The sequence below is a fragment of the Vigna angularis genome, chromosome 10 (assembly GCF_016808095.1).
Source record: "Vigna angularis cultivar LongXiaoDou No.4 chromosome 10, ASM1680809v1, whole genome shotgun sequence".
Taxonomy (NCBI): Eukaryota; Viridiplantae; Streptophyta; class Magnoliopsida; order Fabales; family Fabaceae; genus Vigna; species Vigna angularis.
Window position 1 is genome coordinate 10,480,062 of NC_068979.1, and position 16,562 is coordinate 10,496,623.

Below are 16,562 nucleotides of genomic sequence, written 5' to 3' on the forward strand. Positions count from 1 at the left end.
TTGGACTAAATATGTAACTGCTTGAAAATAACTACACAGTTGCTCTATTAGTAACTATAACTAGAATGAACTATTTGAATGAAGAGCAGCAGTTATTGGGAGAGAATTAATTAATTAATTAATTAATTAACTAATTAGTTAACTATGTTTACAGGGAATTGGAAAGGGATTTAGTTTTTGTGTTGATGATTATTTGTGTGGCGGAGCGGTTCCTATATAAGAGAGCAATTGCACACAAACAAACATAGTCTTACGTTGTGACGACGATGACCGGACAATCTAGGAAGTGGATGGTCCTGGTGGCGACCATCTGGATTCAGGCCTTCACCGGTACAAACTTCGACTTCTCCGACTACTCCTCTTCCCTCAAATCCCTTCTCAACATCTCTCAGATCAAACTCAACTACCTGGCCACGGCCAATGACATGGGCAAAGTCTTCGGCTGGTCCTCCGGCCTCGCCCTCTCTCGTCTCCCGCTCTCCGTCGTCATCTTCATCGCCTCCGCCATGGGACTCCTCGGCTACGGCCTACAGTGGCTCGCCATCAAAAATCTCATCGCCTTGCCTTATTACCTGGTTTTCTCTTTTTCCCTCTTTGCTTTTCCCTCACCTTCATGCATACAACAAATATGCTTCTATTTTTCTTTCTTTTCATCAACATCCTATGACCTAATGTCTATACATTATTTTGCCTTATTCCAAGGTTTTCATAGACTTCCCTCCCATTAAACAAAAAACGAATATTTTTTTCCCAATTGGGGTAAACAAAATTTACTTCTATCTATTGTTCAAAATATTTATCTACATAATACTATTTATTCATTAGGGTCAGACTTCGACTTTTAAATAATCCAACTTTCGTTTCTAACTTGATTTTAGTTTTTCTTTTCAAACTAAAGCCGTGAGATTTTTTTTAAAATTATTTATTTAATAATAATTGTATATAAACTATTAAACTAAATTGACCAATATTAATTAAATGATTAATATGTTTTTTATTATTAATGAATTTATTTATGGACTTCGTATTTGTTATTTATTGGTTTCTTAATATGAATTGATGCTTATTATTTTAATAAATAATATTTACGTTTTTAATATTTATTTTAAATTTATTTCAATGTTGAGAGATAATGGTTGTCATATTCAAAAGGTTTTCATAGATATTTACAGCATCAAATTAAACCATCAATTCAAATTATAACTTAAATTTCCAATTTTTATTTTCAACTAAACTTTTTTATTACAACTTAAAATATTATATTTTTCAAAATTACTGTAGTGCTTAAAAGTAATAATTGTAACATGTCATCTTATTAAAAACACATTACAACTTAATTTAATATATAATTGCTTATATTACATAATTAAATTAATAATATTTAATTCATTAAAATATTTTGTAAACATTCTTTATTATTTTACTTCTATGAAATATTTTACAAATATCATTAAACCAAAACTAAATCTATTTGTTGGATTTTTAAAACATTTATTACACTTAAAAAATATATATCCTACCTCAATTAATTACTAGATACAAGATATTACAATAAATTTAATATCTTAAATATGTATATGTTAAATAATTAAGTAAATAAATAGATTTAATTATAAACACAATGCAATTATTAAGTAATTTGATTTTTTTTTAATTATAAACAGAATGTCAATATTAATTTCATTTTAAAATTTACTTAAATTATTGTAAAAATAAATTTCAAATACTATTAATATTGCAAACTATTAACTATTTTAAGTATTCTAATTTTAACTTTTAAAATTTCTCAAACCTCATTTTCAAAAAAAATAAAGTAAGAATTCAGTTTTTAAAAATGAAGAATTTGGTTATAAATATGCTATCTATAATCTTTTGGCAACAGTGTTACCTGAGAAAAACAAAATTAAAGAAAAAAAATACTATTTTGAAAATGTATTTTTTAGCAGTCAAAAAACAAGTAACGATCTTTGAATTCTTGGCATGGAGAGAATTAGAGTTATGGCCTTGACTGACAAGTAGCATTTTGTTATGGATGATGGCCTTGTGGTGCTCACCTTCCTTACGTCCATACACTTCAATAACTCTTCTGGGGTCCCTTCTCATGCCACCAAACCTTCGCTTTTCTATCTTCTATCCCTTTTTTTCTCTATTTTCACACATCACAATAAATTGTGTTCAAATCCTATGTTGTCTTTTACTAATTAACGCTAACTATTATCATCAATGACCGATTTTAATGAATAGTAACTTACATAAAAATTAATGAAACTTGTTGAAGGGTACCTACCAGGAATCTGCTGGAACGATTTTTATCACTACAGTACAAAACACTCATTTCCCAAGGAAACGTCTAATAGAGATTGTAGTTTTGGCAAGTTTGAAAGGTTCGTCATAGTTTTGAATGGACTTCACAAAGAACAACTTTGAACGGACCACATATTTCTTTCTGAAAAGGACAGAAGCTATCATATTTGTCTCCATGAATCTTTTATATTATCGTTGTTATGTTTAGTTGTGTTTTGTGGTCGTCTTTTCCAAACACGTCCTTTCATTTCACAACTTCTCAACTGTAACTCCGCCCGTTCTGCTGGTCCCAATGGCCAAAACTTTAAATCATACCCGTTTGACGTGGTGCTTTTCTGGACGCCACTTCGTCTGCATGTACCACACACCAGAAAATATTACAAAAATGATGCTTTTACAATCTCTTTCTCCTGTACAATGATAACGATTTTACATTACTTATGATAATAACACTATTTATTCGTATCTATATTGTTATACTACTAAAATAAGATTATCAAATACTAAGATAAAGGGTGTGAAAATATGTTAGTGGAACATATATACCTGCACAAGAAATTACTCACATAAACGAGAAATGAAAACAACTTTGGAAATTTTCTTTAACCAAACTATTGTTGATCAATTACAAAGGAACATTAAACCTCACGAAATTGTAAAGTTGTGATGTTACTATACAGAAAGTTGCTTGTATTGATATTTGGTCAGGTTAATTAGCTATTTGCTTTGTGTGTGGCAGTTCTTTCTTCTGAGTTTGTTGAGTGGCTGTAGCATCTGTTGGTTCAACACAGTTTGCTTTGTTCTCTGCATTAGGAATTTTCCAGTGAACAGACCCCTTGCATTGTCTCTCACAGTGAGTTTCAATGGCGTGAGTGCTGCACTCTACACACTTGCTGCCAATTCAATAGACCCTTCATCTGATTCACTCTACCTTCTCTTGAATGCCGTTGTGCCTCTTCTCACTTCCCTTGCAGCACTAATCCCAATTCTTCTCCAACCTCCTTTAGACTCTCTCTCTAGATCTGCAGATGCTGCTCGCAGAAACTCAGTGATATTTCTAGTACTAAACTTTCTCGCCATTTTCACTGGCATTTACCTCCTCCTCTTTGCCTCATCAACTTCTGACGAAGCCACATCGAGGATCTACTTTGGTGGGGCCATTTTTCTCCTCGTATCCCCACTATGCATCCCTGGCACCATCTATGCTCGAGGTTGGTTTCACAATGCCATCCATTCCAGCTTTCAGGTGGAAGGCTCTGGCTTCATTCTTGTTCATGTTGATGATCTTGAGCTTCATAAAGAACTCCTCACCCGTCAGAACAGTGCTCTCAATCTCAGCAATGGAGATGATCACGGCCTGTTGGGTGAGAATGGATCCGTGCATGGAGGTCAGAGGGCAAAAACCAGTGACGTGGGCTGTGACAAGGTGCTTGGTCAGGATCAGTTGACAATGCTAGGAGAAGAGCACACCGCTGCAGAGGTAGTCCAGAGGGTGGATTTCTGGCTCTATTATATTGCATACTTCTGTGGTGGCACAATTGGTCTTGTCTACAGCAACAATCTGGGACAGATAGCTCAATCTTTAGGCCTGAGTTCAAGTATATCTACCCTTGTCACGCTATACTCATCATTTTCTTTCTTTGGTCGCTTGCTTTCAGCTGTACCAGACTACATTCGAAAGTAAGTGTTTTCTCACCATTATCTATCGTATCTATCATGTTTTGGGTGAACTCTTTCTCTGAATACATACTTTGTTAGCATTCTCTTTATTAAGTAGTGAATATTTTTATGTAATATAAATTTGTAGCAGTTATGATGATAGTATTTTTTCCAAAATGCAGCAAATTCTACTTTGCAAGAACCGGATGGCTAGCCATTGGGCTTTTCCCAACCCCAGTTGCATTTATATTGCTTGCTGTATCAGACAGTGAAGCTGCACTTAAAGTTAGCACTGCACTGATTGGTCTGAGTTCCGGTTTCATCTTCGCAGCAGCAGTGGCAGTTACATCGGAACTATTTGGACCCAACAGTGTGAGTGTCAATCACAACATTCTTATAACGAACATTCCAATTGGGTCTCTTCTGTATGGTTTTCTGGCTGCAGCGATCTACGATGCCAATGCTTACTCAGTCACAACAGGTGACTTTATGGGTGACACACTGGTGTGCATGGGAAGGAAGTGCTACTTCTGGACATTTGTGTGGTGGGGAGGAATATCTGTACTAGGACTAGCTTCTAGTGTGCTGTTGTTCTTGAGAACCAAACACGCCTATGATCATTTTGAGAGACATCGTTCGAGGATTTCGGCGCAGTCACTTGTGTCTTAGCATATTACACCGGTGAAAGGTGGAAATCATAGAATTGTTGATGGCAAATCCTATGGTGCCCTCTTGGTTAAAGGGTTTTGTTGAACTGTGATTCAGACCAATTCAGTCACAGTGAGTAACTTCATTTAGCTGACTCAACCTCGTGGTGATTGTGCTTTGGAAGTTCATAGTATCCTTGGGGGCATAATTATGTTCTTGCATAGTTCCTCTGATACGCCAACTACTAATGATTGAAGGTTTGAAACAAAGACAGACTCTTCAAACCAGACAAGTACCTGCGACTTTTCCTTCTGACTTGATTATCAGAAAGTATATATAGCTCCCTTTTTAAGCCTACTGTAATATCGTGTACAGGTAGGTAAAAAGTTCACTGTAACATTATAATCATATATAGAATATGGTCTTCCAAACCACAACGCGGATGAAGTGATACAGGAAATTTTAATCACCAAAACAATATCTCAAATTGACAAATATTAAATTTTTTTGTTACTGATGTCTGAACAACATAAGCAGATAAGGCAATGATGGAAAGAAAAAGATTACACCTCAATGATAGTTACAAAATTTATCTTCTTTTATGCACAGGAATAGTCTCTCATAGGCCAACGCCATCTTTGTTGCTGTAAACATAGAAATTGCATATTCACGGCATGCCTTTCCCCTCCTTGCAAGCCTTGCCTTTCCTTCCTTCACCACTGCTTCAAGTGCCTCCATGAGGGATTCCACGTTGGGAGAGAACATAAAGCCAAATTCATCATCCACCACAACACTACCTTTGATGCTTGGAAATCTTGATGCCAAAAGGGGTTTCCCACTCATCATGGCTTCCATCAGAGTAAGATCAAGGCCTTGTGGCCTAAGTGTAGGATTGACAAAAATGTCAATGGCATTGTAGAATGCTCGTAGCATGGAAAGACTCAGGGATCCAAGAACAAGAACTTGATTTCCTAAATCCCTATATCGATTCTCCCATGGTCCTGAGCCAGCTACAATCAAATACACATTAGGATGTTTTGTTATTAGCCTAGAGTATGCTTCATGAAGGAGAGGGTGGCCTTTGTCCCTAACTAATCTTCCAGCGACACCAAGCACTAATCTAGCATTGCTTGGAATGCCAATTTTTGTTCTAAATTCGTTTCCCAATTCCACATCTTCTCTGAAGTCACCCTCATCAACTCCATTGAGAATCACATGCACTCTTCTGCTGGGGATTTGGTACACATCTCTTAACATTTCACCACAACTATCACTTATAGCAACATGGTGTGCATAGTTTCTGAAGAACCTTATCTCATTTAGAAGCTTAGGGAGAACCCCGTATAAGCCTTTGTCAAAATCCGGGGATTTAGGTTCATCAGTTCTACGAGCTAAGTCTTGGAAAAGGCTAGATTGCAAACTCTCAAGTGCTATGCCATGCCACGAAACTGCAAGGTTTGGAAGGTCGCGAGCGAGCCAGTGAGGAAGTGCTACACTTTCTGAGTGAACAACATCGAAGGGTTCTTTCTGGTTTTGTTCCAGAAACTGTTCCCATGCTTTATTGTAGCGCCACTTGCCTGGCTCCCCTTCATGGCAATGGATGAAGGGTGAAGAAGGAGCATTAACATCTTCTTGGTGATTTGTTGTGTCTGAACAAAAGGTCGAAGTGGTTTCTTCTTGTGGAGGAGAGGTGAATATATGAACCTTGTGGCCCCGCTGAGCTAGAGCAGTGTGAAGTGTGTATGCATGGCGCTCCATGCCACCAGGAGTGGTTCCAATAGGCCATTTTCTAGAGAAGACAGCGATTTTGAGAGCTACGGGTGAAGGGTTCTGTTCCAGAAATGGGAGTTTGTTCCATGCAAATTCGGCTAAAAGAAGATCACCTGACCAGGTTTTGGATAGGGTGGTGCATGTGATGGGTGTGTGGAGGAGGAAAAATGTTGGTATGGTGAAGAGAACAAGAAAGAAAAGGGTGACACAGAAAGTAAAATTAGAAGGGGAACTGGACTTCTTGGATTTGTTGTTGAAGGCCATTTGTTAAAGGAATTCTGAAAATTTGGACATAGATTTTGTTTTTATGTTTTGAATACTGTGGTCTATGAGGTGGAAGGTGGGAACTATCTATGGGGTGGGGGAGGTAGGCATGCAATAAACCTTTTAGTTAGATTTTACTTTAATTGCATTTCTCACGCCCCTTTAGAGGGAAAAAAGGGGATTCACGTGGCCGAGGTTTCGTAGGTTTCCGAATCAAGAACCTTATTTAACATCCACACTCATGCCAGAATGGACTTGAGAGAAATTTAGAGTCATTATTAACATGCTGAATTCCTGGTTAAGTTTTATCTTATGTAGAAAGAAGGAAACCACAACTTGTGATTAATTATAAATTTACAACGTGTTCTTATTGTAATTTAGAACTTTTCATGTTCTGATGCCAAACAAACTGAAGCAGAGTAGCTAGCTTAAGAAATTCACACATTATTTTTTCTACATCACTTGAATAGCATATCCTAGTAAAAAAGTGGGGTGGATCCTGTGTCATAGAAGTTGTTACACGCTTATAATTATCATGATCATTTTAACTTTCTATCATTATCACTCTCAACTCTGTAAAGAAGCCTATTTTTATATTAGATTTCTGACATGTGCTTCCTGGAGAGCCGCTGAGCCTGATGGGGTTATTGCAATTTGCGTACATAATTTGGTCCCTTCTCTCCAATTTTGGAATATATTAATGCTAGTCAAATCATGTGACGTAATTGTAGGATTTGTCCAGTCCTAAAACATTTGAAAATTTACTCGTCTTTCTGGCTTGGTGGTTCTTCTTCTCAAGCATTGCATATAACATTGAGTATATAACATTTACATGCTCTTGGAATCTCCCTTGATCTGTAAATCACATGGAAAAGCTTTAACTTGAAGAAATTAGTTATGTTGTCAGTTGATTTAAAAAGCTAGCTGATATTCATTGTGATGGGCGAGAAGAAATCTGAACTGTCAAAGGAAGATTTCAATCTACACTCAATATATATTGCATTTATGTTTTATACATTTAATTACATATATATAGGGTGGCTTGATAATTACTCTTACACCACATGATACTTCATTAAAAAGCAATCTTCTAAAAGGTAGCAATCAAGTTTTTTTGCTCAGAACTGGTGATGGTTGCTTGTGGTTTGCACCGGCTCTAGTGTTGGCATTCGTCTTATTGTTGGAGACTTTATTCCTAGTAGATTTTTGTGACACTGGCCAGTGTCCGCTGGTAACAGCCATGTCCTTGTACTGTTGTAAGCCTTCAAGAGTTTCAACAATCATTGGCATTCTTGGTCTGTCTTTAGGATTCAAACTTATGCATTGCAATGCCAAACGGGCAATTTCCTTTGCACCCTTCACAGAATATTGGCCTGCAAGCCTTGGATCGACAATGTACCTCAACCTCCTACTGCTACTCAAGTAAGGTTTTGACCAATCCACAAGGTTTTGCTCAGTCTTTGGTCTTGTTTTGTCCGTTGCTCTTCTTCCTGTCAGCAGTTCTAGCAGGACTACCCCAAAGCTGTAGACATCACTTTTGGTTGTTAAATGCCCTGTAAATAATCATATGTTACATTAAAATCTGCAAAACATACCAAATTTGATAATAAACTATTACATGGTTGGTTCCACATAGTTTGACCAATCTCCACATGAAACTTAGTTCTCATCAACAAAAGGCAAATGTCAAACTATGTAAAGAATTGTTGGAGATTTTACATCGATTAGAGATAAACAATATAAAAGTGTATGCAAACCTCATCTTAAAACTAATTTTCTTAAAAATAATGAACATGTAATAGGACTGATTTATCCCACAGATTTTTAAGTGACAAACATTTTCAATTTTCCAAAAAGAATTATCAACATGCCATATGGAGATTGGTCATGATTGTAAATCATATAATAATTTATCCCCAATTGAAATCAGTTATTAGTTGAATTCCTTTTTTTTCCTCCTTATGGAAGTAATAAGCATGCCAGAAAATAGGTACAGATTAGATTTATTAGTCCTACCTGTTGAGATGTATTCTGGTGCTGCATATCCATAAGTGCCCATTACTCTGGTTGAAACATGTGTGTTGGATCCCTCTGGCCCCATTTTAGCAAGTCCAAAATCTGACAATTTTGCTGTGAACTCCTATTTTAAACAGAATCAGATGATGCATAAAAACTCATTGGATTTAGTTTGTTGTGTTATTTTACAGTTTTAATCAATAACAAAGAGAATGATCGGTAGTTGATCACGTACTGAATCAAGCAAAACATTGGAAGTCTTGAAGTCTCTATAAATGACTGGCTTCTCAGCTCCATGCAAGAAGGAAAGGCCTTTAGCAGCTCCTATTGCAATTTTTAATCTTGTCCCCCATGGAATTGATGTTAGCCCTGCAATTACATGCACTGAGTAACTGAGTAACTCATTGTTTGTTTAATGTTAGAAACAAATTTCTACTTTCTCAAATTTCTTTGTTACCTCAACACAATTGCAAGTATTCTGTCATATGAAATGAACACATTTCTGTTTTCTAAGAATTTGTCTCTTCAGCATAAGAACAGAGAGGACTTGAAGAGATTAAAAAACATCTCCCAGTTGTTTCTGTAGTTTTGTTTTTTTAAATACTTGCATTGGAAACAATTTTCATAATTTAACAGAATTTGGATGATAAATTGTTTGCCAAGTAAACTGTTTTAGAACACAGAAAATAGTAACAAGTGAAGATCAAACAAGTTAAAAATGTACAAGGATTTTGATGCATACTTCTGAAGAGGTGATTCTCCAAACTTCCTCGTGGCATGAATTCATAGACAAGTAATCGTTCTTCATCTTCACAACAATACCCAATCAACTTAACCAAATTGGGGTGTCTTAGCTGCCCAAGAAAAATCACTTCTGCCTGCAATCCAATGCAATTATTCATTTATACGTGGTTCATTCCCCAAATTTCAATATAAAAATAAATACAAAACAGTTCATTTCTTTTCACTATTGATGGAAATTTGATAAATTAAAAATAAAAACAAAGAACATAATAAAATTGTCCCATGCATTTCTGACATCTAATAGGATCATCCTTGTTTCTTTACTCTAGTTTCTCTCAGATATAATAAATAAAGGTCATTGCAGACTATTATACATTACAGCATATATACTAATTTAATTAACTTTTCTTGTACTATAAGCGATTGACTTGCATCCATCCTTCAAGAATCAAAATAATAAAATATGAACACAAAAATGATATAATAATAGTGCAGGACAATGCTAAAGTCTTGTAAGCTAGTGTAAAATTCCCTGACTTTTCTCTTTGGATGCCCAATCAAATGAGTTGATGATGGGTTTAGTCAACTCCCACTAGTTGCATCACACTCATTCCTAAAAATAAATAGCCAAGATTCTGATTCCAACAACTACACCACCAAAATTAAACGACCCTGATAATGACTAGTAAATTTAATTACATGAATATATTAAAGGTTTCTTTTTTCCTCAAGCGAGTTAATATTCAAATTGAATCTGGTGAAAGAAAAGATGAAACACCACTAAAAAATAAACTTGTAATTGAAGAATGGTGTTTAAGATAATTATACAATAGTGGTGGGTTAAATATGATTCAGTAATGAACTTTATTAATTCATTTTTAGAATAGGTTAAGGAATAGTAATGAATTAAGTTTAAGAGTGAAAAGAATTCCTGTAAAAACATAATATAATAGTTAATGAAGAATAAATGTGATACTCACCAGCCATTCACGGTGTCCTTGCAAGCCTTCAATGTCAAGAAGCTTGACAGCAACAGGTTGTGCCTTCAAACCAAGCCTGAGATGATCATCTACGTAGCCCTTATGCACAGTTCCAAACCCTCCTTCTCCCAGCAAGAAGTTGCTGCTGAAATTCTGAGTTATGGCACGCAGCTCACTCAGCTGAAAATCAAACAAATCCGACCCAAAAGACTGTGCAAGATCCTCATTGATTCGCACAGACGAGGAACGACTGAGATCAGAGAAGGAGAGCCTCCTGAACGATGGCAAAGGAGCAATGTTCTTTGACAAGTCAGAACGTGAAGGCTTGCACCTGCTGAAGTTCTTGAACACGGTTTGGTCCTCTGTGGAGCAGCAATTTGCAGTGAAGGGTCTCCATGCCTTTGATGGTTCCTTCATTTCCTAAGTTAAGGTCTTGTGAGAAAGAATTCTGATGTTCTGCAAAATATAAGTACCAAGAATATTGTACAATATATGGTAAAGTTTTCCTACATTTGATGGAGACTTAGGAAAAGATATTCTTTCTTCAACTGCTCTAACCACTCTGGTAATTTTTGCAGACATTATTATTTGTTTCCATATGTTTGTTTACTTATGTGTAAGTTGTTTTGTTCTCTAATTTGTCATCTATGTCGTGTCTTCATGCACAATACACCAATGTCTTTTTGTACGTAGTATTACTATATAGGTCCACGCCACACACCTTCCTTTTCCTTTCCTTAATTGTTTCGAGTAATGTAACAAGTATATATATATATATATATATATATATATATATATATATATATATATTTTGGTAAGACCATTTAAATACTTTTTTCTTTTTTATACTCTTTGAAATGTTTTTTTAAAACAAGATCGTGAGGAAGTTTTAAAATTTTTAAACAGACAAAACCTCAAATGTGCGGGATTAATTTTAACTATAATTGTCGATAAAATCTAAAACATATATAATATCTTGGATATATGGTAATTAATTACAATAGTCACTAGTTACTATAATCATAGCTAGGTGGCATAAGGATTCATTTAATTATGGTGTATAATAATTCAGATAATAGAAGCTTATCTGTTCCATGAGGAGAACATTAAGTTTGATGCATAATTTATGTTAACAGGTGTGATTAAGAAAAGTTAATGAATGTAATTGAATAGAGTATATATAATGATTTGGTAACCTAAGTAACGTATAAATGAGAACAGTGTGACGAAGGGAATGACATCAATTTGTGTCTTCATTCAGAAATACAAGAATTAATGTGAAGAGGAGCAGTTGCATGTTGAAGTGCTGGATAAGGTATTCGACAAGCTGGTCCAAAAAGTCAATATTATAGTAAACAGAAAACTAGGTAGTGAATGAGGTATACACATAAGTATATATGCTACGTACTCATCACCACCAATTTCAACTACCAGATAAAAAGTTAAATCATTCATCAGTCTGATGTCAATTTTGTAAAACTTTGAAAACTTGGTCATATCATTTGAATCACTTTCAATGTTGCTTTGTGTTTATACAATTAATCACAAAAACGATGATTTTCTATGCAACCAGATGCGTTATGTATGTGTTTGTATATAGTTAAGAAACTGATTTTTTCTGTTTATATAAAAAAATATATACATATTTTTACACTTTTTTATAACTTTTTGACAAAATATACATGTTATTTTTATACTGATTTATTATTTATTTATTTATTATTATATTGATGTATTTCAAATTTAACGAAAAAATAACATATGTACTGTATTAAAATATTGTTGAAAAACCGATGTTAACATATCATTGTATTTATATAAATTTAACATGTGAATTTATTTTTAAAACTTTTACTAAATTTTAGTTCATCTTTCTTTTGTTAATTATGATATAAACGGGAGTTGCACAATAAAAGATAGCACCCTCCCTTTCCAACAAAAGAGTTAAACACATGTTATCAGCAAAATTATGAGCTTTGAATTTAATATAATACCACATGTTAATCTAGAAGTAACACTAACTCAATTTGTTGGTCTTTGGTATTTGTAAGGTATAATTAAGAAAATTATACCCTTGAAAAAAACTTAAATCAACTTTTTAATCTTATAGTTTTATGATGGTGTTATTTTACTCTCTAAACAAACCCACATTTGAAAATTATTGGAATTTTAATTCTTTTAATAGTTTATAGTCCATTTTCTAAAAAAAATGTATTTGTTTACATCTAATTGATGACATGAGACTTAGTGACAAATTATAAGTTAGAACGATGAATAGGTTATGTTGTCACTCACAATGCATTAACGTGTCAATAAGAACTAAAATTACATTCATCATGACATTTTAAAGATTAAATTTGCACAATTGCTGATTTAAAGGTCAAAATAAAAATTACATACTTAATTTTTTGTCCATTTTATTATTATCAAAATTAAATTTTCAAAAAATCAAATTCAAATTCAAATTCACAAATAAATAAATAAAATTTTAAAAATTTTAAAAAACAAGAAAAGAAAAAACACATGAAGAAAAAGGAATCTTACTTTTTAAATGTGATAACACTCAATTTTATCTCGATAAATCAAAATATTAAAGATAAAGTTTATTATGCCAAGTTGGTAATAGTTTATCAGAGAGGTTCTCACTACACCTTACTCATTTTACCTTGCACTTCCCTTCTTTTTTTATTTACAATTGTACCCTTGTCAGAAAGAATCTTTTTCTTTCAAAACAGTTGACTCATTCAATGATAAAATAAGCATCAACCCTCCTCTGCCTTACGCATTTCAGAATCCTAAACCTACAGTCCTTTCTCCTCCCTTCCTCCTCCTTGTCTCCTTGCCGCATTTCATATCAAGCTTACATTTTTTTTCCTCTGTACTGGTTGTCGTCCTCTCTTCCCTCATCACCAACTTCATTTGTTTTTATGTTCTTCTGGTGGAGTGATCCTCACTTCCTCCCTTACTATTTGATTTGGTGGTTGTGTGATGTTTAGTGCAACAGTGTAAATCTTCTTCTCCTCAAACAGTTCACTATAAGCTTTAGGTGTCTAGGTTGGATTTTTTTTTTTCAGATTTCCTTAAAGTCATTGTATGATATAACAGAGTATATGATGCCTTGAGTTTGATAAAATGCTAGATCTATTGTTATTATAGAATATGTCTTTGATACGCGTTGATCTGTGCTTGTTTCGTTTTTTATCTCTTTGTTTCGTTTTTGATCTGCGTTGATCTAGGATAATGGAAAAATTGGGACCTTAACCGCGCTTGGAATTGCGGATCAGGCCCCGCCGCACATGGAAGTGCGGCTGGGAGGGATGGGAACTGCACTTGGAGCTGCGGTTGATGGGTCATCGCAGTTGGACCTGCGGTTAGTGTTCGACGCTTTTGCATGCAGTCGTACTTGGAAGTGTGGATGAGCGGTTGCGTTTTTAGAGTTTATTTTATTACTTTATTTTCTTTTATTATATTTAATTAAATTTGTATTTAATTTGTTTTAAATTTATAAATTGTATTTCCTTATATTATTTATTATTTTGTATTTTTGATATTTATTTATAGTATTAAACTTATTTAAAAAATATATGTATGAAATATTATGTTAGTATATTTAATTTAGGGTTAAATATGTTTTTCGTCCCTTAAGTATCACTGATTTTTGGTTTTAGTCCCTACTCAAAACATTGATGGCATTTAGTCCTCGTAGTATTAAAACATGTAAAAATAATCCTTAAAAATGGACGGCGTCAACTTTTGGTTGATCTGGCAAACGGGAATGCCACATCCTCTGCCAGCTTTACTGTTCTCTATCTGCCAGATCAAGTCACCAACACATGATGTCGTTCGAACCCGATTGGAGGTGCTACCGGAGATACGGGTCGTCATCGCATGGACGTTGCCGCCTCAGCCACCACTCGAACAACCACCACGCCGCTGTCCACGGTGTTGTTGGTACTTGCACCGAAAAAGCCACCGCCCTTCACGGCAGACCACCACCACTTTGCCCCTTCTCCTTCGCGCGAGAGGAAGATGCATTCACCCTCTACAGCGCATCCAAGCCATTCACGCCGCACCTAGTCGTCGCCTCTCGGACCATGAGTCAAGGTCGCACCGGTGATGCGACTTGCTGCCGAAGCCGTCGCCACCCAATCCAAGGCGTCGCTGGCGAAACCCATCATCAACAGGACTCGTCTGCGCGTGAGAGAGGAGAACTGTTGCTTCTGTGTGACGAGTCTCCACCACCACGAATGAAACCAGCCACTGTCGACAAAGCTGGCTGCCGCTGTTCTCGCCGGAATCGCTCCCTCACCGGCGCCTGAGTGTCGAAGACGAAAGCGCATTCTTTGATTTTTTATTTTTTTTTATCATGCCCTTTATTGGTTAATTCTTCTATCTCATTGTTCACTGGGATTGGAAACGTTGGAGTGTGTTTATGGTTTTCGTTCTATATCTATTGCTTAGAGGTTAACCCCTTTATTGGTGGCTTTGAGGTGAACAGAGGAAAAGATTGGGTTAGGCATTTCTCTCGCAGGAAGATGGCCATAGGGGTTTTCACGATATAAGCAACGTGGCAGATAGAGAACAGTGAAGCTGGCAGAAGATGTAGCATTGTCGTTTGCCAGATCAACTAAAAGTTGACGCCGTCCACTTTTAAGGACTATTTTTACATGTTTTAATACTACGAGACTAAATGCCATCAATGTTTTGAGTAGGGACTAAAACCAAAAATCAGTGATACTTAAGGAACGAAAAACATATTTAACCCTTTAATTTATTTTGGTTAATATTTTATATAATTTTTTCTTAATATTTTATATTTATATATTCTGTAAATTTTATTTATATCTTATATTTTATGGTTAAATAATATTTAATATGTTTTTGGAATATCTTTTCATTTTTTGATTTGTTTGTTATTTTTTTTAAATTGTTGTTTTTTTTTACTTAAAATTATGTTATATATTATTTATTATGTAAATTTTGTTGTTTAATTTTATTTTAGTTGTTTTTTTAATTTGTTTTTAATCTGTAATTTTTTAAAATGATTTATTTAATTAAATAATAATTGTTATGGCTAAATTTTTTATTTTTGAGTTATTATTTGGTTTCCTAATTTATTTTTTATTTTTAATGTTTTTGTTATAATTTTTAATTATTTAAGTAATATTTATTAAGTAATTTTTGTTGTTATTAATTTTTTTCTTCATTATTTTATTATTAATTTTTTATTTTATGATTATTTATTATTTGTTTCAATATTTATTATTAATAATTTTTTTATATCATTTGTTAATAATATAATTGGTTAATAAAAATGGTTAGAACGGTGGATCATCTTCTCATGGTGAGGCTTCATCTTCTCGTGGTAAGCCTTCATCTTCATCTCACGATGAAAGGAGACGACCTACGACATTTGCTCGTAGAAGACGCGTAGAAGAATATCGTGGGGATATTATTCATGAGGATGAGTATGAGGAGCATGACGAAATTATACAGCAGAGATATGATGAGGACGACTATGTTGAGCAGGAGGATGTTCAACAACAGGATGACTATAGTAAGGAAGAAGATGAAGAGGAAGATGATGGATTTCCAGGAGGTCCACGTGACACCTCCTTGCTTACACATTATACCCAGCATGTTGCATTTGCTCACATAATAAAAAAATAGAGGTCATGATGTAGAGGCATACTCAAAACGATGAACATAAGCACCAAACATCGACTGGTCGTCACAATCCATCACATTTTCCCACACTTCCATCAACACATCCCATGCCTAAACATTATCCATTAACATCTTGCATTTCGCTTTCACATTCTTCATAATTGGAATGTACAAAGCATCTGATACGTCTCAGGAAAGACATTGCTAATGTCATTTATCAAAGCAAGGTCTCTGTTAGTGACAACAATGCGTGGACCGTCCTCTAATGTCAATAGTAATCCTTTGAACTTTTCCAATGCCCAAGTGAAATTATTTTGGCATTCACTTGAAAGCAATGCAAAGACGGCTATGAATGTCAATCCAGTGGATGTGACTCCTATAATCTCAAGCAACGGAAGACGATATTTGTTTATCTTGTACGTCGTATCCATTAAGAAGACGATATTAAATGAATTTACTAGGTTCACTGAATCGGGATGTGTCCAAAACAGGTCACTTACTATGTCTGAA

General features: G+C 34.7%; 3 protein-coding genes across 3 annotated transcripts; 1 reads left to right on the plus strand and 2 right to left on the minus strand.

Annotated features, from left to right (window-relative positions):
* The first annotated feature begins 232 nt into the window (after positions 1 to 232).
* On the plus strand, positions 233 to 5,124 carry LOC108335847 (protein NUCLEAR FUSION DEFECTIVE 4). Its single transcript, XM_017572024.2, has 3 exons — positions 233 to 575; positions 3,044 to 3,984; positions 4,146 to 5,124. Exons 1-3 carry the CDS (start codon positions 267 to 269, stop codon positions 4,630 to 4,632), a joined length of 1,737 nt encoding a protein of 578 aa, XP_017427513.1. The 5' UTR covers positions 233 to 266; the 3' UTR covers positions 4,633 to 5,124.
* LOC108335848 (uncharacterized) lies at positions 4,978 to 7,011 on the minus strand. Its single transcript, XM_017572025.2, has one exon. The coding sequence runs from the start codon at positions 6,643 to 6,645 to the stop codon at positions 5,182 to 5,184; it is 1,464 nt and encodes a 487-aa protein (XP_017427514.1). The 5' UTR covers positions 6,646 to 7,011; the 3' UTR covers positions 4,978 to 5,181.
* A 582-nt stretch (positions 7,012 to 7,593) lies between these two features.
* On the minus strand, positions 7,594 to 10,921 carry LOC108335620 (probable serine/threonine-protein kinase PBL15). The gene is made up of 5 exons (XM_017571650.2): positions 10,386 to 10,921; positions 9,404 to 9,539; positions 8,897 to 9,030; positions 8,662 to 8,785; positions 7,594 to 8,198 (listed from the first exon to the last, which is right to left on the minus strand). Exons 1-5 carry the CDS (start codon positions 10,800 to 10,802, stop codon positions 7,750 to 7,752), a joined length of 1,260 nt encoding a protein of 419 aa, XP_017427139.1. The 5' UTR covers positions 10,803 to 10,921; the 3' UTR covers positions 7,594 to 7,749.
* Positions 10,922 to 16,562: the final 5,641 nt, after the last annotated feature.